This window comes from Castor canadensis, chromosome 2 (genome assembly GCF_047511655.1).
Source record: "Castor canadensis chromosome 2, mCasCan1.hap1v2, whole genome shotgun sequence".
Lineage (NCBI taxonomy): Eukaryota > Metazoa > Chordata > Mammalia > Rodentia > Castoridae > Castor > Castor canadensis.
Window position 1 is genome coordinate 45,146,597 of NC_133387.1, and position 25,305 is coordinate 45,171,901.

Below are 25,305 nucleotides of genomic sequence, written 5' to 3' on the forward strand. Positions count from 1 at the left end.
ATTATCATAAATTAAATTATGGTACACAAGGAACTGTAAATAATCTTTTTTTCTTTGTATCATACATTTATGCTAACAAGAACCTCAAATCTTAAAGAGATGGCAGTTTAAATGGATCAAATCATAGTTTTTCTTATTTGGCTTTGCTAATCACATTTCAGACTTATCTTTTTACCATATTATAAAGGGAGACCATGGAGAACAGGGTGATGTGGGAAAGAAAGGTGAAAAGGGGGAAATTGGAGAGCCCGGACCTCCAGGAAAACAGGCAAGAAGTAATTTTTATAGCCTCACTAAGACTTTCTACTCTTAGCTGGTTGTAGCCTTTATTGACTACTAATTTTCTTCCACTAAATAGGGGTTACCAGGCCCAAAAGGAGACATAGGACTTACAGTAAGTATCTGTTTTGGAGCACAATTGAGGGGCTTGCACTTGCAAAATTGTTGCATGCATGTTTTAGCTTTAGAATTATGAATTCTTTGGATGCATAATTCTAGTTGCTATTTAAATGACAGTGACTGCTGCTAGCCCAGCATTGACTTGTATCTATGAGATAACTGAACCTGAGTGTGAGAGGAGAAAGAATATCAAGCAACCTTACTTAGTTAGCCTCATGGTGGCCTCTGGTAGAGGTGATCACATTGCTGTTATCGGCAATGAGGAAGTGGTGCTGTTTAAAAGAAATGAAATGACCAAATGACTTTCTATTTCACGTGGTCCTTCTAATTTCAGAACGAGGACTCTTTTTTTCAGTTCTGTTAGGAAGTGTTCTGAGAACACCAATCACAAAATTGGGATTATGATTATGTTTTGACTCATCTATTCAACAAAAATTTGCTAAGCGTCTATATTATTTTCTACACTCCATTAAAAACAAAAAAGCTGATCCTCTAAATTCCCATAAGTGGGAAGCTTCTAGAATTTCTATAGCAAATTCAACCTCTTCCTCAATTACATCTCCTGTAGTTGAGGAGAAAAAGGAACCTTTATTTTTTTCACTTTTTGATTTTTCCTTCAGTCATGAACTTGGAATGCCAGGGAAATCCAGGTGTGGAGAGTGAAAGTTTAGATGGTGATGACAAGAGCTTAGAACCTAGCAAGTGACAAAGAGAACTGCACATTTATTTGGTCTTTTATTCTTAGTTGTTCCCCACCACAAGTCAGATTAATAAAGATACCTGCAGTGGAAGAAGCAGCTATGTGTGGAGCAATCCCTCCTTCGCTTCCAAAAGTAACAGGGAAGAGTGTATGTGAATGAACAGAGGAAAGTTTCCCCATAGATTTATACCTGCACTGGTGGCCCAACAAAGGGGTGGGGGGACAGTTTCCTTCATCCATTCATTTGCCTACTTATTCACTCATTTCACCAACATTTATTGGATTTGTAGTGTGAGGTAGGCTCAGAGATAGACACTAGAGAAAATAGGAGATGATGAAAAATAAGAGAATATGTCTTGAATTCCAGAAAAAGATGCAAAGAGTGTTCACCTACAGTGTGATGAATGGTACAATAGGAGATGTGAGAAGGGGATCCAGAGCAGGCAAAATGATGTGTGGTAATGTTTGGAGCTAGAGAGGCTTTATCTCTTGAGTAGGTTTTTAACCCAGAGGCAGAATGGAGACATCACTTTGTTGGCTTTGGCTCTCTACATTCTAGAAAAGGGGAGTAGAAGGATGGGAAGAGTGAAGGAAAAAATAATTTGCATTAAAATCCATTCAGTGACAAGCACTGTGCTGACTCCCTCACATCAGTACCTCTCTTCCCCAGTTCTGCAGGTGCCTGGCAGCCCCTGTTTCAGAGAGCCCCACTCTGACCTGTAGTCCTTCTCCAGCTATACTCGTTCATCTGTTGAGGAACACTTGGGGCCAAACGGCACAACCACTCTGTGTGTCAGTCCCCTCTATACCACAGTCTCGACACACTACATTCCAGAATTCTCAGTCCACAGGGCCCCAGGCTTGGAGAGCTGACAGCAGCACCCTGCATGTGTGGATGCACCTAAGAGGTGTCCAAGGACAGGTGTTTTCAGGGAATTTGGATAGCACTTGGATGTGAGGACTGGGTTTACTGTGTGAGTGCTAGCTAAGGCCCCATGCAGTGGAGGACTGGTAGGGAAAGGGAGCAAAAAGAACAGGATAGGTAGATGAGCATGGCCTTGCTTGCCAGACTCCACATTTAATCTGAATGATGGCTTCATGAGGTAGATGATATTATCTCTACTTCCAACAAAGACATGTGAAATCAGATAGAATGGTTGAGCAAAGTCACCTAGCTAGCAAGTAGCAAGTCCTCATAGCCACTGTTAGCCTGTCTCATGCCAAATCCAGACTGTTCTATCATGAAAGCTATTCTCGGAAGGCCTCTTTCCCCTTCCTGCCCCATTCTCCTCCTAAACAAATAGTTATCACTTAGTTTCATTCCAAACAAACTCCTGTAGGAAATACTATTGATGGAATTAAATATTTTAATAATTCTCAGCAAATTATGTAAAAGACTCTGTTCTTCCAAATGTTCCTGCATTCCAGTCACCTAAAAGCAAAGACTATGAGGAAATAGTATCTAGGACTAATTAAAGCAGTTAAATAAAAATATGCCATAAAAGCATGTTGTAAAGAACTAAAACCTAACCTTAATATATACATTGTGCTTATAAATCAATAAAGGACAAACATTCTAATACAATAAAATGGAACAAAGGGCATACAAAGACTATGGATAAGACACTACAACTTAGAAATGTGCATATGAAATAAAACTTGACCTTACTAATAACCAAATAAATGCAATTTTTTTTTTTTTTTTGTGGTACTGGGGCTTGAACTCCACCAGCCCTTTTTCTGTGAAAGGTTTTTTTGAGATAGGGTCTCTTGGAACTATTTTCCCAGGTTGGCTTCAAAACTGGATCCTCCTGATCTCTCCTTCTGAGTAGCTAGGATTACAAGTGGGAGCCACTGGTGCCTGGCCTAATAAATGTAATTTAAAACAATCAGGTATTTTTCTAAATCAAATTGCAACGATTATATACTAATAACATTATTGTGTCTAAAGTAAAATAGGTTCTCCTATATACTACTGTTGGAGATGGAAGTTTCTACAGATTTTCTAAAGGGCAGTTTAATAATATTCATCAAATAACCTTAAAAATGACCATGCCTTTGACTTTAATGATCAAGTTTTTCAGAATACTCAGTAATATGGAAAAGTAATTACAAAATAATGTTAGGTGAAGACTATAATCATAAAACTTTTGTAGCAGATTTTCTCCACATGTAAAAATTAAACATAGCAGATACATACATCTAGAAATGGAAAACCCTTTCTAGATATATTTAATATAGACACATAAAATCTCTCTCTCTTTCTTTTTTTCTCTCTCTCTCTCCTTCAGATTTATTAAATGTCTCTGTAAATGTGGAAAAGCATAACTAGGAATGAAGAAAATGAAAATGACTACTGACTCCCTCATCTTAATTTTATCAATGTAACTCTGCATCATATTGGGAGTTCTTTTTAAATAGCCACTAGGACTCATTGGTCTTTACTGTTTGCAATTAAAAATTAAATTAGATTAAAACAACCTGAATACTTTCCATACATGCTGCTGATAAGCCACATCACCAGCTATATCAGCTCTACCTCAAGTCTGCCATCATAGATTTGGTCTTTAAAACTTTACTTTTGCATCTGTTAAATGTTATCTTCTTAGATTGAGCTTACTGCTGCTTCCTGTTGAGATCTAGGCTTCTGTTAATCATCCCTTTCAGCTTCATATCTTTGGCAAGTATAGAATCATGCCTCCTATGGTCTCATTTAGTCACTTGTAAGCACACTACACAGGGCAGGGTACTGGCAGGTTTAGTTCTATACCTAGCACATCTTGGGCTTTTCTGATGGAGCTGGTGATGGGCATCAGGACAAGGAAGGATCATTCACACATGTGGGGACATTTCAAAGAAGAGCCAAGGTGAAAGTAGTAGGAAACCGAGGAGGGGATTGGTGCAGAAAAAGAGGAGCATAGAACAAATTCTCTTTAGGTCTTCCTGTTCACCTTGGTTGCTCAGCACATCTTACTTAAATCATATTACTTATTGAGACATGCCATGTAGATAGTGCTTGGTGGGGCCAGACTCTGTGCTAAGAGTCTATGTACGTTCACCACATTTAATCTGTACTGTAGCTGAGACACAGATATTGTTAGGTCACCTAATGGCCAAGGCCATACAGCTGGTAAATGCTGCAGTTACAATTTGAACACCAAAAGTCTGAGCTATCAAATTTTACAATTCAACTTCATTTCAATTGTGATGTAGTATATCCAACTTTCAACTTCTGTGCTATTTATTTTAATTGTCTGAAGTGGCAGCATTAAATCAAATGGTCCAATGATAATAATAAAACATGTCTTTTATGACTATAGGAAAATATTATAATCACACACTTAATGTTAATACATTTTCCTTTATTCCCCAGAAAGAAGAAATTATCAAGCTTATTATTGAAATATGTGGTAAGATTTGACTATCAAGAAGAAACTCATTCCTTTAAAGTTCCCACCCCACTATTTGCTGTGCTGGTAAGATAACTCACTCAGAAGATGCATATTGAATAGCTAGAGGGGAAGTGTGAAGTGCATCTGAAGTCACTGATGAACTGAGAGGAAGCAGTGAGAGATCTGTGGGATCTCTGACTAAAGAAAAGGAAATCACTTTACCAGGCTGGCTGGCAAGTGGGAGGTACTGGCCTAGAGTTGTAGGCCACCAGACCTTTTGTAAGCACTGTGCTCAACTATAACTGCCAGAGCCCAGCTGGCATCTAGTCCACCCTAGCTTGTGATAATGAAGTCTGTTTTCCCTGAAGCCAAGAAGCCGTTTTGATTTTTTTTTTTTTTGATGGTACTAGCGTTGAACATAGGGCCTAATGCTTGCAAGGCAAGTAAGTAGTAGGCCACTTGAGCCATGACCCCAGACCTTTTCTGTTTTTATTTTTGTTTTATGAAATAGGGTCTCATGACCCTTACCCTAGGCTGGCTTTAAAGTCAAGAGCCTCCTCCCCCTGCCTTCTGAGTAGCTGGGATTATAAGCCTTCAGCACCACACCACACTCTGAATTGACTTTTAAGCATGATTTCTAGAACTGCACTTGATTTCAAAGGCAGGAGAACATTCAGGGATTCATTTTGCTTCACAACATATCTAAATGCTTCTGTGACTGAACACTTTAGATTTAAAATAGTTTCCAGAAAGAGGAAGTAAAACAAGAAATTAGCAAAAGGTAAGCAATTGGAATAATGATGAGAGAGACTCAATGCTTAAAGCATGCAGAAGCAAGAATATTATTGTCATTCCACACGGAGAATCCCAGAATTGGCATGTCCCATGCAAGACTTCTGGACCCTAGGGTTCAGAGAGCCTGAGACTCTCTGGTGATAGGAAAATTTGGACATGTTTTGGGTTCTCGAAGTCCTATAAAATAGCACTCAGCGTCCTGGTGATTTTCCGTGCTATGGTTACTGGGCAAGACAAAGATACAAAGAAGCAGAACCCAGATCAATTTGTTCCTGGGGACTCTGGCACCTGCTTTGAATGGCTGTTTATTGACCTAAATAGAAGTTGTTTATAGACAACTATTCTCTGGGATCTTCCTCTAAAAGTTTTTTAGAGTGTAGATGGACTGCTGGCTGCTTTGATAATGTAGTCATCATTGTGAGTGACAGGGGACATAAACCAGAGTAGTTAAGGGCAGCTATTCTAATGGACAGTTTAAGGCCCAATCCTTCCTCCTCAATTAAAAATTTTCATCCTATTACTTCATTTACTGTCCCGGCCAGCAAATAAATCTCCAGTTTCATATAAGGATATAGTTGAAGACTGAAATATCAGCTTTCAGATTTAGATTGAATAAAACTAGTAGAATGATATAGATAAATTTTAGGACCGAGTTACCTCTTAAGGGAGAGGATAGGGAGTATAATTTGAAAGGTATACATGGTAACTTTAAAAAAATTAAAAATACTTTAAGAAATGAACGCATAGGTAATTTACCTGCTATGCTATGTTTTTCTTTCTTTTTCCCCCCAAACTGTGTATTTTTGAAAAACAGTCAAGTATGGAAACCAAAAGGGAGATAGTTGTCAGGTGTTTCACAGTCACAGATGGAGATAACAGTTCAGGTCTCAGGTTCATCCTCGCCCTTCCAGCCCCTCCCCTCCCAGTGGGAGGCTAATCAGTGATGGTTTGGTTTTCATCCTTGCAGTATTTCTGTCTCAACATTGATCTTTTAGGTTGTGGGCCCAAATGCAAAGAGACTCCAATGGAGCTGGTGTTTGTGATAGACAGTTCAGAAAGTGTGGGACCAGAGAACTTCCAGATCATCCAGAATTTTGTGAAGACTCTGGCTGACCGAGTTGCTGTGGACCTTGCCACAGCCCGCATAGGCATAATTAACTATAGCCATAGGGTAGAGACAGTGGCCAATCTGAAGCAGTTCTCCAGCAAGGATGACTTCAAGCTGCTTGTGGACAGCATGCAGTATCTGGGAGAAGGTACCTATACAGCCACCGCTCTCCGAGCAGCCAATGACATGTTCAAGGATGCAAGGCCAGGTGTAAAGAAGGTGGCCTTGGTGATCACTGATGGACAGACAGATTCCCGAGATAAAGCAAAACTGACAGATGTGGTGAAGGAGGCCAATGACACCAATGTGGAGATGTTTGTGATTGGGGTGGTGAAGAAAGATGACCCCAACTTTGAAATATTCTACAAAGAAATGAATCTCATTGCTTCTGACCCAGAGCATGTGTATCAGTTCGATGACTTCTTTACCCTGCAAGGTGAGGCTATCTGACCCAGGAGAAAGGAAGTTACATTGTTCTTCTAAGTACTCCATCCCTAGGTTATCCTGACCTAAAACAGAAATCAGGAGCTTAATGCGGCTTATGCCAGCATTAAGTTGTAACTTATAAACTACAGGAGATTTAAAAAAAAAAAAAAGCTCAGTGTTGTCCAATGTCAAAGGTACAATTCCTCTTCTTCATTCATGCAGAAGTGCTGTGTTGGCTGTGGAGATGTTTAACTACAGTATCCATGGTCAGCAGACAGGAATGAAGAGAAAGAATAGGACTTGGGAATATTGCTAAGATTGGTTAATGTTCAGAAAGCTCCCCAACTAGAATAAGGAATGGAGCAGGGTAGAAAACAACCACAGGACCAAAATGAAGTAAAAAAGATTTATTGAATGATTAAGTCATAGTAACACTAAGAGGTAGAAATGCACATAGTGGGTGTTAGAGGGCATGTTCTACTCTCTGGTCTTATGAAAACAGGGTGATGTTTTGCATCAAGGATCATCTTTCCCTGAAACAACCTTTTGGATGTGCATTATACTAATGCACATCTCATGGACTTCCCTATGCTAAATTTAACCATTCACATCAACTGATATTTACTAATGGGGAACTGTAATACGCTTTATTTAAGTTACAGTCAATATCACTTTATAATGAACTATGTTCTAATTCTTTGGAAACTGATGACTCATTCTGGCAGGGCACAGACCTGGCAATTATGAAGTAAGTAAAAGGTATGCCCTAACATGGCTGCAGGCTTCAGTCTGTCATCATCCTTCTTCCTCCAGCCACCTGGGAGGGGTCCTGACATGGCTGACTACAGACCCTCAATGCCTCCCTGCCTACTCCAGGCACCAGCATCTCCTGACCTAGGGAGAGTATACAAAGCTCAGAAAGATTTCCATCTTCTATTTCCATCCTCTCCAGAGCTTTCTAACCTGGAATTCCATTTCCTTAATACCTCTGGTGACTGTTGGGTTTATCTGCTATTTTAGTTTCAGTTGGCTGTTTCTGTGTTAGAATGGCCAAAGTATTACATCTTTGAGAAAATGTTATGTTTTAGCAATTGAAAAGCTTTATCATGTTATCTGAAGGAGTTTGTAATTTCTTATAGTCAGTGAGACATATATTTTTGAACTGGCTGGCTTTTTGTCATTCCTAAAAGCAGAAGTAATTGCCTATTTAATATATTAAGCATGAGGCTAGTCCTTTACATAAATTAACTCACAGTTAATTGACACTTAGATAAACAAGCATTTCTGCACAAGAGTATTATTAAATAAAGTTATTTTAGATAACCTCTTACAGATGGTGTGAAAATGCTTTCTAAATTAGTTCACTTAGCAGTTGGTTTCAAGTAATGGGAGATTGCTTATTTTAAGGAGAGTGCTGGACTCTTTGAACAGGTTTTAAGTAATGTTTTATTGCTTCCACTCATTGACATTCTACTTCTCTTTTAAAAGACACCCTGAAGCAAAAGTTGTCTAAAAAAATTTGTGAGGATTTTGATTCCTATCTTATTCAAGTTTTTGGTCCATCCTCACTTCAACCTGGATTTGAGATGTCAGAAGAACTCAGTGAACTGCCTGCAGAGCCTCCTAAAGAAATTTCTGAGTCAGTAAGTAATTATCTTGCTCACATTTTGAAACTAAGATAGTTCATTCTGTCTGTTTATATCAAAGATTATCTTGCATTGTCAGAATCAGCTGGAATATGTGTATTTTCTAGTCCTTGACTCCAAATGTTACCACTTTGACCCTAGCTTTCCAGTTCTGAAATAGCTTTAGGGCTTATAAACATGAATATAGCATTCTGAAATTTTTTAATATTTTATACATAATTATTTATTGTGTTACAAATAATATTTTTGTTTTACCCCTGTCACCACTACAGTAACCACTGACTACCTTATTTGAATTTGTCTACTTACTGGGCTTTGCACATTCTCTCATACCAGGCACAACTTTCCCTCATTCATCTGTGCATACACTTTCCACTTTGTACTCTTAAGTTTTTCTAAAATGTGCCCAATGTCCAAGCAATCACTCTCCCACACTCCAAGCCACACTCTTGCTCTTTGAGCTTCTCTCTCCTGTACACGGGGTGGGAGTGTGTGTGTGGAAGGAGGTTGTATGTGCATTGGTGCAAGGAAGATGCTTTGCTTCAGAGCTCCATAATCATGTATTATGCTTGATGATAACCTCCTGAATGAATAGAGACAAATATGGCTGTCCTCATAGCAAGTTTCTGGGAACTGACTTAAGCCAATCAGATCATGAGCAACTATAAGGTTCTTTAAGATGAAAACTGGGGTTCCTCCCACAGTTCCTGGTGAGTGCTGCACTCTCTTCCTCACCAAGTTATAACTAAAGCCAGTCTAGCCTTATTTCTACTACACATATAGACATCCTATAGCAAGCAGGCACACAAAGTCATACACCTATTCTTTAAGTTCAGTGAAATTCCTGCACTGTGTTTTTATGAAGGCTTTATTTGTATGAAAGAATCATCATGAGAAAGAGCAACAAGAATAAGGATTTAGCTAACTGTCTAGTTAGACTGAGGCCCTGAGAAACATCTGGGTCTGGAGGTAGACTCAGGTTCATTGAGGAATCAGGTCCAGGATACCATTCCTAAAGGCACAAACTATAAAACTCAGTAGATTTTTATACCCTGTTCAAAAAGCGACAGAAAAGTCTCTAAAGTTCTTCTCTCTGATTAAACACTAATCACCTCCAAAACAAATGATTTCCATTAAGGCAACAGACTACCCTAGGATTGTTTCAAAATCAACACGTTTATACCAGATCTTTATGCTCTTTGTAAAGGGTCATATCCTGAACACTTAATTTGCAGGTCCTTTAATTTATGTTCCAATTACTTAACTGTCTTGGAAGTGCAAAAGTATTCATAGACAATACTTAAATGAATGAATATGACTGTTTTCTGGTAAAACTTATTATGCTTGAGACTCTGGGTTCAATCCCCAGCATCAAATCAAAAGTTATTTACAAAAAGAGATGGGGACTGAGATTTGGCACAATAGGTTTGCCAGCTCTAGTTTGTACTGAGCATTTTAAGGTAAATTACAGACAATAATGTACACAGTCTATCTCCTCCTGAGCACAGACTGCCTATTTGTGCAGCTTATTACTATGTCCTTCTTCTAGTTGATCCATGTAAACAATCAATTTCCTAATAGATGCTTTCCAAAATCTTCCTAAAAAAGAGCAACCATAGGTTTCATCCAGTGAGTAGTGCTTAAACTGAGCCCTCCTCATAAACACTAAGCCACATTTTGCTATATTGACACCACTGAATTTCAGCAGTACATACTGATCATTACTACATGCTGGCTTTTAAGACATGGCTCCTGCCTGTGAGAAGTCCACAGTCTCTCAAGAAGATGTATATACAAGATGAACTGATGCATTTAGTTGTACCACAGTTGTGGATGAAGCACAAGAAGTGATGCAAGTAATTTCAAGGAGAGTAATGGAAAGTGTCTTAGTCTGCTTGGAATAATGGTAAAAATACCACGGATGAGTGTCTTAAACAATAAACATTTATTTATTTCTCATTGTTCTGAAGATTGGGAAGACCAAAATTTGTTTGGAGAAGCCTCACTTCCTTGCTTATACAGCCACATTCTTGTGTTTTCATGTGTTTGAGAAACAGCTCATCTCTCTTATGTCTCTTCTTATAAGTGCCCTTATATTCGTGAAGGCCCCCCTCTATGACCTAATACCTCCCAAAGTCCCCACCTCCAAATTTTATCCCACTGGGGATTCAGGATTCAATATATAAGTTTCAAAGGGACACAAACATTTAGTCTATAACTGAAAGCGTCACAAGAGGAGATGGCATTGATCCAAGAATTGACAACAACTGAAAATTTCTCAAGGGCAGAGAAAATGGAAGGGTATTTTCAGCACAGGGAACATGTGGGCAAAGGAGGTTCCAAAGTCCATGCATGGCATTTTAAGAAAAGAAGAAAAATTCAATTTACTTGCAGCCTGAATTTGTGTGTGTGTCAGATGATGAGAGGTAAAGCTGGCCAGGTTAAATTAGGCTAGAACTACTAATTAATAGTGGTTTCATGTGTCAAGCCAAGGAGCTTGAACTTCATCCATAGACCGGACCACCAGGAGGCAGTGGAGGAGTTCAAGGGTCATATGGTGATAATTAGTTCACAGAAAGAGTAATCCTAGTTTCAACATGAAAGATAAGTAGGAGGAGAAGATGAGGAGCCTGGAGGCTGGGATATGAGGTATGAGAGTCCAGGTAAGGGATTATGAAGCCTTAAACTAAGAAATGGACATGAGTGGGGGAAAAAAGAAGCCCAGATTTCAAAACCATTTTTAGAGCAGAAATAACAAGCTTTAGTGATTGAATGATTGGAGGTTAGGGAGGAGGGTGAGTTTTGGTATGACTACTGGGTATCTAGCTTGGAGATAAACTAGACTGAAACACCATATACTGAGCTAGAGACTATAGGAGGCAGGATGGTTTTTTAAAGCAAAATAATGAGTTTAGTTTGTACCATGTAAAGTGCCTGAGTGATAACCAAGGCCTTTATGATACAGAATGAGGAACAGTAAGACCATATGCCTCTGGTATCATGACTCAAGAAGTCTGATGACCCTCCGAGGCAAATGATATTAACAGACTATGACAGGTGAAGATTCTGGTAGCTGGAGAGGGGAAGGCATAAGAAGAGTATATCCAAAATAGGTTAGATTTGTAAAATCAAGTGCCACATGAAGAGAAACAGCATCAGCCAAGTCTCCGTAGGAACCTTTGACTGAAATAGTGGGAGCTTGCAGTGAACTTGGACTTCCTGGAAAACCCTCTTGTCACTAGACTTTTTTACTCTGTCTTTGTAGAAACACCAAGCCAATACTGAGTTTTTAATCAATTTTAATCAATTCCTAATAGATATTTAATATGAACAAACATGCACACATCAATATTCACATTTAATTCTCTGACATAGATAAACACACATAACTCTAAAAGCATATTTACATTTCTATGCATGCACACATATCTTTATCCAATAAATATAATTGCACTTTCCAAGCATCTAAAATTTTGTGAATCTGTCAAAAACTTTAGGTTCTCATATTGATCTCAAGACAACTCTAGGTAACAGTGTAAAGCAAGCAAATTATCTCAGAAGTACCATTTCCCTCTTTTGTGTCTCGTTTTCTTTTCTCTGTTGTCTCTTTGATCACTCCCTTAAGATACTTATCTCTCTTTGTCCTTCCTTCTTTTCTTTCTACCAAAATATGTTTTCTGGGGAAAATCTGATATTAGTTATTTATACTTTAGTGTGAAATGTAAGTTGGTGGTAAAGGTGGACTAACATGGGCTGGTGGAGTGTCTCAAGTGGTAGAGCACCTGTCTAGCAAGTATGAAGCCCTGAGTTCAAACCACAGTGCTGCCCCTTCCCTTACACCCAAAAAGAAGGACTAACATTTTAAGTATTGCATCTAATTATGGAATGAGACTTGATTCTGATTTAGGTGTACTCTAAGTATCTGAGAACAGGTGTGTTGGGAAATATGGAAAGCAGAAAGATCTGCCAGGTTCTATTTAACTTCATGACACTTAGGTGACACTCTGCTCTGTTTTTCTTATAGGCCAGTTTTAGGAAACTAAATATGTGTATACATTCAACTCTGTCCCTCTCCTGAAATTTCAGGGTAATTTATGCCTTCTTCTGGAATTTATTGCATTTTGTATTGTCAATAATTATTTCTGTATGTGCCTTAATTATCCTACTGGATTTAAATTCCTTGATGGTATAATCTGTGTCTAATTAAACTTTGTGCCTTCCTTATGATCTAAAATAGTGCTTTGTTTTATACACCGTAGATGCTCATAAAAGTATATCGACCAAATGAATGCTATACCAATTGTTTAGCCAAAAGAGAGATCTGAAGATTTTCTTCAATGAAAGACATCAATTACACTGTTACAAAAAGATCATACATATATAGATCCTTATATTTTATGGGATTAATAATGTTAACATTTCATGTTCCTTTATTGCTTCTGTTTTGGCCAGTTAGGTTAGGATTTCCAAGATAGGAATGAGACCCAGGCAATGAAATCAAGTAAACATTTTACCAGGCCAACTGGTTATATCCAGTAATGGTCCATTAAGCCCATAAACTTATTAATTTCCTGCATGAAGTCACTTTTCACCATTATAAATGCATTAGTAGATAATGTCAAGGCACAGAGTGTTTATTTGTTGGAGCTAGTTTCTTGTAATAATATATTAGATTGTTTTTCTCTTCAATAAGTAGAAAGGGAAGAAACCCCAAATACCCATTCAAAAAGCTTCTTTTTTGTGTGTTATGGAAAATCATTCCCTAACTGTGATCAACTTAGATAATTGGCAGTGAGATTTCTTCCTCTCTGTAGAAAGAATGCTCTGGGCTTCTTGTGCAGAGCAATTTCCACAGCATCCCAATGACTGACTAGCCAAGCTAGCATGGCAGGAGCCCCTCTGGGTAGTGGAGGAAAAGGAGGAGCTGGGAGTTTCCTTCTTGACATCATCCTGACATTTTCAATGCCAGCCTTAAGTCTATGATGCAGTCTCTGCATTTCCATGAAGAAAATGTAGATGCTGTACCAATGTACATTACAGAAAATTGGCATGGTGGCCTACTGCTTCTGTCTCCCGCTCTGTCCATTCTCTGTTTTAGTCGGCTGTCGCCATCCCCATTTCACTCTCGCCATCTCTCCCATCTCATACTTTTTCTCACTCTTTCTCACTCCATCTGAAGACCCATCCAAACAAAGCCACTTGTGCTCCACTGGCAATTTTTAAAGGATTGGACTGCTGAGTGGTTCTGACGTGATACTGGAGTCAAATGCATCCTTTCATCCCAGAATCATGCCCTGGCTCCGCCCTAAGCGCTGCTGTGACACCATTTTGTCTTCCACCTGTGCTTTTACGCCTGTTCCCTCTGCCTCTTCCAAAATCGGCACTTTGTTTCACTGTTGTTCCATTTCCTACCAATATTTCAGACTCCTTCGTAAGGCTAAGTAAATAGGCTTCAGAATTACCCATGTAAAAAATATCCCAACCCTCTCTTACTTCACATGTCCCTCTTGCTATCCTAGCTCTTTCTATCCTTCTATACTAAAATTACTCTTCAGGCCAGCCTCTCTCTCTCTCTCTCTCTCTCTCTCTCTCTCTCTCTCTCTCTCTCTCTCTGTCCTCTCCCCTCACTCACCTTTCTCCTTCGCATATTCCCAGTCTCTTTCCATCTCTCATTCTCATTCACTTGGAAAGCCCTAAAATCAAGCCATTGCCTCTAATGACTCAACGCACTTTTGCTAGAAAAGTCATCAATGACCTCCTAATTGCCAAATCCTTATTGCCAGATTCCTGCTTGATTTTTCTTTTGCATGTAACACCGTGGCCACTTTTTTTTTTTTTTTATATGTGCATACAATGTTTGGGTCATTTCTCCCCCCTTCCCCCACCCCCTCCCTTATCCCCCTGCCCCCTCCCTGGCTACTTCTTTTTTGAAACTGTTTTCCTGGATTTTGAGAGTTCTGTCTCTTTTTCTACCATTTCTGAGCACTCTTTCTTAATCACTGTCAGGGTTTCTGTTTCTTTGCCTACTCCTTAAATATTAGACTTATTTTTTTTCTGAAATCTGTCCTCAGCCTGCTTGTCTTCTCTGCTTCTTCCACATTCTCAATGTGAGTTTCAGTACAATTGCTAACAACTGTCACATCTGCCTCCCTATTTCGGATCTTTTTCTTGGGTCCACATTCACACCCTCTGATGGCCTATGTGTACATATGTGAACCACTGGTATTCAGCATGGAACATTTCACAGTGTTGAATATGTTTCCTTTCTGTGGGCCCAGTCTCACCAACCAGCCACGCATCTGATAAGAAACTTGGATGAGTTCAAATCCAATTCTCACTTTATCTCCCATACTCATTGATACTGTCTTTAGTATGTTCTTGACATCCTTCATCTACCCCACCAACCTCTCTTCTCACCAGTACCTCTACTGCCTCAGATCAGGACCCCTTTATTTCTTGTCTATAGTAACAATATTATCATACAGTCATAATTTGCTTCCCATATCACTTTTCTACATTCTTTCAAGTTTATTACCTGTTGATAGCATCATGTTATTTATCTTTTCCTTCTTTTAAAAATAACATTATTCTTAAAATAAGAAGTTATGTCACATGTAATTCCATTTTGGCTGAAATTTCTTAAAAACTGTTTGTAATACAATGGCATATATTTTGAATTGGTGCTAAGCCTCTGTGACAGGAGAGTAGGAAAATACCATTAATATTTGAGTGCATCTATTTTCTTTGACTGTTCCATGCAAGTAAAATTTTAAAGGTTGCTCAATCATCTTACACTGACTACTAAATGAAGTAGCCTTTTCAAAGGCCATGATCAATGCTATTGAAAATTTCAAAAGATACAGGGAAACCAAGTGTTTAGTTTCTCCACTGACAGAAAAGTTAACATTATTTCCTGAAATCAGACCTAATTACTCATAAGTAGCCTTGACTAAGTCAGATATCAAGATGTGGTAAATTTACTTGTTCATAAAATGAATATCCTCACTGCAGTGTTCAAAAAATCAAATTCTTGATAAAATCTACCTAGCAACTAATTATTAGTATTTTTATGTGAAGTTTCTAGTTAAGTATTATATATTGCTAATAATAATTACCCTTAGAATACAGAATATCAGATTCTCCTATCCTACAGAGGAGAGAACTAAAATAGCAAAACATACTGTAAACTAGTCTAGAGGAAATAGCTCAGATTTATAAGTCAGGAAACCTGGCTTGTAGCCTCAATACTGAACTTAAATACTTTATTCCCTCAATTCCAAAGGCCATATTTTTCCTACATTATTTTTGCTGAAATTGAGATGTATCTATTTAATGTGTGTTGTCTTTTGAAAAGACTGTTTTTAAGTTTATAGTATTATCTCACAATGATGACATTCTAGAAGTGAGATGGACAGCTGCCTAACATAGGGTGCATCGTCTCCTTTCTTGAGGTTTCAGTTGCCTTATCTGTAAAACAAGAATTACTACCAGAATATTCTTCCTGTTCTAAAGTGTACGATTAAAGCAGTCAAAAATGTTTACTGGGCAATGCCATACAGAAGGCTTTATACTAATAAATGAGAGGGCTTAAACAGAACAAAATCCTGCCTTCCATCTTTGTGAAAGCTGCAGTCAGTCTGAGGAGGGGTGGCCCAAGCTCAAGGTGTTCTGAATGTTTTCAGCAACCTTAAATGCAAATAAAAGAGCCCTCGTTTTCAGTACTTAAGTGCTGAGAGACCTGGCAGGGAAGAACTTTCACCTGGGGAGAGTCTATCAGGGAGAACTCCTGAGAAGCCAGACACATTGAAGGTGCTGGCTGTGTAACCATCTGGCAGAAGCAGAACCCCCACAACCAAATGGGAGAAGGTTTGACCTGTACTGCTGGGAAGATGCTAAGTCCGAACACAGGGCTAATGTCCATTAGTACTAATGTTCATTAGTATTCACCCAGAGCAGACATGAGCTCAGATTTGAAGAGCAGGTGTATAATATATGCAAGGTTCTGGGTGATGAATTATGAGGAAAATGTTTGGAAATCAGAAACCAAAGACCTTTTGAATTGAGTTGTGCTTGGTTGGCAATCCTCCTTACCTCGTGTGTTCATGTTGTAAGTAGGATGCTATACTGAGTCTGTTTTCCTTCCCTTAAAGATCAACTCAAAGGCTAAAGGAGAATGATGAGAGCATGTCTGCTCTTAGAGCATCATGGAGCATTCTAGAACCCAGATGTCTGCCCTGTCTGCCTCTTTTGTGTTTTTACTATGTAGTGAGCCCCTGCAGAGGCCCCAAGACTGGCCAGAGCGGCAAGAGCAGAAATTGTTGACTGTAGGCACACTGTTTTCTGTTTAAGATTTATGAAAAGGAACAGAGAATACAATGAACACTTAAGTGCCCACCTCCAGAAGTAACCAGTGTTTCCACTTGCTTTACATAAAGTAGAATTCCAAGCTTGCTCCTCTCCAGAGGCAACCACTAACATGAATTTGGTGTTTATCCTGCCATTTAAGTGTGGCTTATTTAAATTTCACTCTTGAAGTTGGAAGTTATGTCAGGGCCTAACCTTTTTTATTTTGAAATTATGGCATTAAAGCCTAGAGGACTTGAATAATTTAAAGGTCTTTTTTGATTCTCCCTTTGTATATCCTTATTAAGTTCAGCCTAAAGATGAGAAAAACAGATTCTACTCCATTGTGAATTCATTTGCCTATTCTAGGTTATGGGGATAAAAAAATAAAAAGAGGAAGAGGAAGAGAAGATAGGAGAAGAAGGAAGGAAGGAAGGCAAGAAGGAAGGAAGGAAGGAAGGAAGAAAGGAAAGGGCATAGTTTAATTTCTCTTATTAGGGATGTAATATTTATACATGTGAAATGATACAAGGTAGTAGAAGAGAGAAACACTTTTCATTTCTCTCTACCTTCTTAGGCTTCCTGGCTGGGGCTCTGTAAATTAGACTAATATAAAACAAACCAACAAGAGGAAAACAGACACTTAACGTTAGCAGCACATACACACATAGGAGCACTCAGTGATGAAGGACTTGAAGGGATGGCTAGCGTGTGAGCATGAACACCATCCTAATAAGGAAAGTTTGTAGAGAAGTAAAAAGACAAGGGAAAAGAACCGTGAGTTTCTAGAGTAGCAAATCATGGGAAGGTAAGTATATGGGGGATCTAGTACAAGACCAAGGGGTGAAGTTTGTTGTATAGCGTCTTCTAGTGTAATCTCTGAGCTAAAGATCCAGGAATGTCTCCAGCAATTACTCTGCCCTTCCTGGTAGAGAGGGAGCGGGGAGACACCTTACAAAAATTTATGTCTTGCTTTTAGGCAAATGAAGAAGGGAAGAGAGCTTTCTTATATCTGATTCTTCTCAACTGCCTTCAGCTTAAAATAATCAATATGCCAAAGTGGCATTTTTGGAGGTAGCATATTCTGCTTTAATAAGATAGGGTTAAAGTTAAATTTTATGTGATCAGGGCCAAGTGCAGGAGAGTCGGAGGTGTTATGTACCATCTAGCAGGGAGAGAATCTGCACTGACTAGGAAGTTTTGCAGATGGAGACCAACTTTACCTGGGCTGTGTTGTGAGGGTTGATTTTGACATCCTGAGACAGAATGTAGAGGAAGAAGAAAAGAAGGTCATGTTGGGGGCAGTACACATTATAATGTGTGGAGGGGCAGATTCTGATAGGACTCTGTAGATCAGTTGGAGAAGTTTTCATCTGCCAAGCTGGTGACTATTTTTCAATCATAATAGCAGTAAATGATGATTGTTTGGGAAAGAGATTCTAGTAAGTGTGCAAATTTGTAAAAATTTATTTGGGGGGACTTTGTCTCAAAAGCCTTAAATATACAAATATACGTGTTTAACCCAGCAATTAGCCATGAGGTTTATAACAGGAAAATTTTTTTAAAAGGCCATTGTAGTTATGCAGCATGTAGTGCAGGCTGTGTGTGTGTGTGTGTGTGTGTGTGTGTGTGTTGAATCCAGGGCCTCATGCATGCTACCAACTGAACTATGCACATATTCTTTTTTAAACAACAGGTGAAAAAGACACTGGGAGACAGCTATTGACAGAAATTATCTCTGGTTGGAAGAATTGCTTCTGGGTTTCTATTTTCTTTGTTTTTTGTTTGTCCATATTTTCTAAAATTCCTTTCAGTGAGCTTGTTTGCTTTTTTAATAAATAAGAAAATTATACAGATTGAAAACCATAACAATTACACATTTGTTTAAGTAATTTGAAACTTCGTTGAGCTGGAAGATTGATGAGATTCTTTTTGTTTATAAAAAAAGTTCATTGTGCTTATTCTAGAACATGGTATAATATCATTGCTGTCAAAATTCCCAAGTGATTATTGATTGAAAAAGAAAGCAAGCATTCCTAAACTCATAAGAGGCAACGAATAACTTCTGAGGCCTCAGGACTTAGCAAGGTAAAGATTTAAAGGCAGAGTTAATTTCTTTAAGAGAACCATGCTGCCCAGAGCAAAGGACCATCTTGCCTTACAGGCTTTCTATCTAAAGTGTAGACTAAAGACAGTTGACTTTTATTTTTGATAAACTGATCCTTAAACTCTTATCCTATTTCTTGTTTAAAACGACACAGTGCAAGTAAAATAGTGTTTCTTTCCTGAAACAGGATCTTTCTCCGTTCTCCCCAATGGCGATTGACAGAGTTTTCCTCTAGCCTGAAAATTACCTATGATTATATGATTATAACAAAAGTTGACATTCAAATTACTAAATATGTGCAGGATCATTCTGAAAGAATGAGGAACCTCAAGTGATGCAGTTTTACCTACATTTGTACCAAAGACTATGTTTTGGGGTCACTGAGATGTTACTATTATATTTTAATTGAATGCCTTTTATATCATGCCAAAGACCAATCCTCACGAAAGTATTTGCTCTGACTCACCTAGTACTACTTTAATAACTGTAAAAATAAACTTACATGAGCAATGCAATAATTTGTCCTGCTCCCATGGTGTGGTGTGTGTGTGTGTGGGTGTCTGTGTATATGTGCATATGTGCATACACACAGAAGCAAATGCACTGGAACAGCATAGATGACAGAGGGAGGCTCATGACTGCTGGCTCTGATCCTACCCACAAACCCTGGGTAAGAAAACATCAAAAACTACTGCACTAGTTCATGGCTCACAGATCAGCCTATTTAAATAAACAAAAAGCAAACAAACAAAAGAGGGACTTGCATGGATAAATTATCAGCTGGGCCAGGACTGTTGTGATTCCATGTAGCTGAGATTCAAGAGCAAAAGAAAAAAAGGAAAAAGAATTCAATTATTCCCATAAAAGATTTGCCTAGATCCTGATAATATGATCAAGAATACTGACATGACTTTTATTTTTTAAAGCCAAACACATGTCCTCTTTGTTCCACTATGTTTCATAAATTTAGATGAAACTCAGAAGTTTTAGTCCAAAAATTTGCTCCAAAAATTGTAGTCCAAAAATTATACTCTTCTGTTCCTTATATATCAGCCAGTTCTCAGAAATTCTAGAAGCTAAGCACTCTACAATGTTTGGCATTAGCAGATGTCAGGATGATAGGAAGAGCAGGAAAAAGGTGTCTTCACCATCACACAAAAGAAAAAGCAAATGCTATTGTTTTTAATTCAGATGTGTTATTGTCCTCTGCCACCATAAGTCCCAGCCTCAAAATCGACTGAGTTCCTGGTAGATAGTTACAATATAAGATCTCTATTGTTAGGAAATTGAGAGATAAGGGCCATAAGATGTTAAATTGATGGGTATTTTACCTTCTCCTAGCAGTGACTAAGAAAAAAAAAAAAAGAGAAAGCCCTCCTAACCTCATATTTTCTGTGCCTTGCATGCACCTTTCTCTTGAAGGCCCAGCACAAGAGCACCTGTGCTTGGAGGTGGGCAGTGTGCATGTACACACCAGCCCCCACACAAAGTGGTGGAATGATCCACAATCTAGCAATTCAGGGATGGCCCATTAATTCCTGAGCTTTTATTTGAAATAGTCATTATCAGAAAGTTGGAGGGATGCAGCCATACTGAACTTTTTCTTAAATGCTTCCTGAAGCAAACTAGCTTTTTTAGCTTGAGATTATCAGAAACAAACAAAAAAATGTTTTTTTTTTTGTGTGTGTGTGTGTGTATGTGTGTAGTTCAGTGTTTATAGAGGCAAGGAGGAAAAGGAGGAGCCTCCAGAGCTGACAGGGACTGATGGCGTGGTCACCACTATCTCACCTGAGGCTGCTACTGCTCTTGGGCCATTGGCCAGCATTCCCGAGGATATGGAAGCGAAAACTGCAAGTCCCACTTGGATTTTAAAGACGGAAAATTTGGTGTACAAAAGTAAGAGATACCTGCCAGTCAGCTGCTGTATCTACAATGTGAGGAAGGCACAGGAAGGAAGGTTTCTAAAATTCTCAAAGAGAGAATGTTATGACTCTAAACAGGGAACACAAAAGATGCTTCTCATTGGGATATATAGAGAATGTGAAAACTGGCTGGCTGTTGAATAAATTTGCTCACGAAAATTTTCAAGCTCTTATTATTTAATTTGCATGTTTTTAGAGAGGACTGTTTTTCCTGTTTGCCATAATCCTAGCTGCTCCCTCTACATGAGTGGGCATTTTGTTTTGGAGCCTCTGATTGTACAAGAAATATGCTAATGACAAAATGTAGATTTTGATTCAGCAGAATATCTTCTATTGAACTAATATATAGACAGAAAATTCATCATTACATGCATGTGTTTTTGTTTTTACAAACCATGCAAAAAGTGACAACATCCATGTCCAAAAGAAGCTTAGATTGGCTTGAAAACAAGTTACACAATATGCATTATTTAGTTTTTGTTTTTAAGAACAGATGTGATGGAAATCTGTTCCTTTCCATTTGATTTAGGGAGTCTTCATAGGAAAGGTAGACTTAGACTTAGTTTTAGAAACTAAATAAATCATGATATGCTCGGAATATGGGGAGACAATTACAGAGATGGAGTCAGGGATAGTTTTGCTGTCAAGAAATGAAACTTATGATGCATAAACCATCCCACAAATGCAAGTCCCTGATGGCAATTACCTACTTGGTCTATTTGTTTTTTGGCTCCTCTTACCTTGGAATCACTTTTTTTTCAGGTACAAAATACAAATTCAGGTTCTATAGAGTGTTGCACAATGAAAAAGGTGTAACAAGTGAAAGCTCTGCAATTAAAGGAACCTCACTAGTACAACACGGCTTTATTGTTACTGCTTTCTTACAGTGAATACATTTATGAAATTTATTTGTAAGCTGACATTAGAAGGTCATATCATATTTTTAGTGTCTTGTGACAGCTGTCCTTTAAAAAGAGAATTACATTATTGAGACAGCTCTTCATTTTACTTTTTGTGTGGCAACTTAAAGGGTTTTCCATTTTTAGTAAGCAATGTAAACATAGTGGTACTTTCTACGAATAACCTGGAAGGGAATAGGTAGTGAAGACATAAGTCATTTTCATTCTAAATACTAATTTTATTTTAAATCAAATCCACAGGAAATGAACGAAGTCCTTCTTTCTTCTGTTGACTAATCACCATAAAAATATTAGTCAGTGAAGTCTCATTTATGCTTTCAGGGAAATGTACATTTTTAATGGGATTTCCTGAAGATCAGAAATTTTTGTTTTCAAAAGGACAAATTTCCAGTGGTTAGTTTCAGGTGGTAAGCAGAGCATTTGGGTATTACAGAACCCTTCTTTCACTAATTTAGAACGTACTTTCTTAGTTTGGTCGTTAGGGTACGTGGAGAATAAGAGTTTAAATATAGAACATTGTAAAGGTTTTATTTATCATCTCTTTGGGAAAAGAAAAGCCTCCAGTAACACATCCTTTTCTCACCCTAGATCCTAGATGTTTGGAAGCCTTGAATCCTGGAAAGTGTTTTAACTTTGTGATTCGATGGTATTATGATAAAGAGGTCAACTCGTGTGCCCGCTTTTGGTACAGTGGCTGCAGTGGCACAGGAAATAAATTTGACAGTGAAAAGGAATGTCAAGAAATCTGTGTTCAAAGATAAGCAACTAAATTAATCTGCCTCTATCAAGAGTCTAAAAACAACCCAAGACAAAAAAAGGCACCATATTCAAGTGGATACCAAGTATTGACAATCCGTAAATGTAATAGAATCCTCACAACAACCCAAAGATGTAAGTGTTATTAACGGCCTATACAGAGGAGAAAGCTGACTCTGACAAATTTAGCAGCTTGTCAAATGACACCCGTGACAGAGATGGAGATTTGGATTCAGAGCCAACTAACTTCAAGACGCAGGCTCTGTCTGCTTCAGAAGCTGCAATGTGATACTGATTGCTGTTTGTTCCTATTACACGCATTATGTTGGAATACACCCCACTCCTGCCCACCCCACACCCCCAACATCTTGGCACCCTTGTCAGTATAGGTAGGTGGTGAGGAAGGACTTTTGTTTGAAAATTGGAAGTGATCAGGTGTGTTCATGTGGGAGTGCTGGGTGAAGATCTGGGGTTGCGAGAGTAGTTAGATTTTGCCACACTTGATAGTAGAGAGAAACCAACCTGAATTAAAATTATTTAATGCAGATGTATTAGAAACTGTCACTTCCCATTCCTCCAATGTGTTTGGTAACAAAGCCTTCATTGTATGTTTAAACTATATATTTTAACAAAACTCTTTATGTCCTTTCTTTCAAATACATGAATGGAACTCAGTGTCTTCAGTGAATAGCAATACAAAGTAGATCAAGGCCGTGGACTACCCAAGAAGTTTGAGGGTTTAACTGAAATGACACTAAAGATGCTTAGAATAACCCAGAAATGTGTGTGTATGATTGTTAAAACTAGAACAGTCTTAAATCATGTATTATACATAGACTTGCAACATCCCCCTTTAAAAAAAATGTGAACTGATTTGAGTTCTAAAAACACTCATTCATTTATTATCATTTTACATGAATTAGTAATCATTGAAATTAATTCATTCATACTTGATTCCAAAAAATGACTCTTAGACTCACCAAGAATCCTAAGAGTCTGTGTCTCCTCTGTTGCTTATAAGCTTTAGACAGATACACTAAGGGACTTGTGGACTCGGGTTTCTGTCGGACAGCCCTGACTCCCATGGCTATAACTGGAGCTGGATGACCCCTTGGTGTCAGCCTTCACACTCTCGCTCTCACCTTGTGGAACCACTATAATGACTGTGTTATTATTCTAGGACAGCCAGCATATCCTCTTTCATTCTGGCTGCATTAACAGCTTCTTCTCTTTCCATGGTTCTTTTCAGGTAATTGTAAATTACCAATTCTGACCATACTTTCCAGCTTCTGAAGATACTCTTGGTGATTAGAGTAGGGGAGAGGGTCAAACCAGCATGTTTTTTGTTCTAAGTATTTAAATCCTCTGGATCCTACCCCAGAGGATATCAATATCAATAGAATGTATCAATAGAACATAGGAAGATTTCCCTCTGTCTTGAAAATGGAAAGACACAGGAATTACATGATAGGAATTCTTTTTTCTTTTTTCTTTCTTTTAGCGTTGGGATTGACCCCAGAGCCTTGCTCTGCAAGGAAGTGCTCCATCTCTGAGCTACAATTCCAGCCCTGTAATAACAATTGTAAACAGCAAACTAGAAGTTGTGCATGCAAAGACAGTAAAGACTTCTTTCCCTACTTCTTTCTGAAATGAACTAGAAGCTTTAATTTTATTTTTGTCATCCTTCAAATTTGCCCTTATATGCCGCATTCATAGCTTCTTGACATTATTTTAAAACACTAATGAAATTCTCCAGTTACTTCCTTCTTGGCATATTAGTTGGCGTTATGTTAAATTTATCATTTGGGCACTTTTCCTCTCTTGCATCTTAATGAGGAATGCTATGGTTTGCCAGTGTCTGCAACTTGGGATTTTTCTCAAACTGATTCTATTATGGATAAGTCACTGCTCAGACTTGCCTTCAGCTGTTTAAAAAGCAATGATAACAAAACCTAGAACATGTCCTTGCTGGAAAACAAAACAAAACCAACCTGACTTTATGTAATTGTCTCATCTCTAATCTTCTAAGAAATAAATATTGAAATTAGTATATATTTTCTCTGCTGTGTATTACTGCTTTACTATTAGAAAAATATTGACAAATACAATAAAATTGACTAAAGTTGTGCCTCTTAAAATTCTGGCATGCTTCCAGAGCCCTTTCTATACTAAAAATTAGATACCAGTTGTATTAAATTTGCTCTGTATCACTTCCTACCTTCACTGCAAATCCACAATCCCTCTGTAGTCCATTTCTCCATGAATGGTGCAGTCTTTAGCCAGTGACCGTGTCTGGCTCATGAGAAACATCCCAGACTCTCTCTCAGTGTGTCTGTTTTATCTCACTACTTCTGTTTCCTCTCTACCCTGGGTCTGTCACTGCTCCCAAATTCCAAATTGGCCTTCTCTTTCCAACCCTTTACTACAATCTCTACCCAGTGCTATGGAGTTATAGTAATTCAGGCCTAATCATTTCCCCCTTAAAATGTTTTAGTGGTTCTCTTATTTTCTCCAAGAAAAAGGACAAACCTTTTAGCATAGTATTCAAGGTTCTTCAGGATGCCATCACTGTTTATATTTCCAGTTTATCTCCCTCCATGACCTTACACATGCTCTTCGATTCAACTCCACTGGATTATTTGCTACTTTTTGAGAGCACCAATTAACTACCCTTTTGGAATTTTTTATTCTTCACTCCCTCTCTCTTTCTCTCCCTCAGTCCTTCTCTTTCTTCTTTACTTCTTCATGTAGCATTCTAGAATTCGTTCTCTAACAGTAGACGGAGAGCTAA

General features: G+C 38.3%; 1 protein-coding gene across 1 annotated transcript in view; it reads left to right on the plus strand.

Annotated features, from left to right (window-relative positions):
• Col28a1 (collagen type XXVIII alpha 1 chain) overlaps positions 1–24,538 on the plus strand; it is a 146,430-nt gene extending 121,892 nt beyond the window's left edge. The window contains exons 29-35 of the mRNA XM_074064694.1: positions 188–268; positions 359–394; positions 4,473–4,509; positions 6,282–6,830; positions 8,309–8,463; positions 20,623–20,812; positions 22,347–24,538. Coding sequence (XP_073920795.1) covers positions 188–268; positions 359–394; positions 4,473–4,509; positions 6,282–6,830; positions 8,309–8,463; positions 20,623–20,812; positions 22,347–22,519 — 1,221 coding nt within the window. The 3' untranslated portion in view covers positions 22,520–24,538. The remainder of the gene's footprint in view (positions 1–187; positions 269–358; positions 395–4,472; positions 4,510–6,281; positions 6,831–8,308; positions 8,464–20,622; positions 20,813–22,346) is intronic.
• Positions 24,539–25,305: the final 767 nt, after the last annotated feature.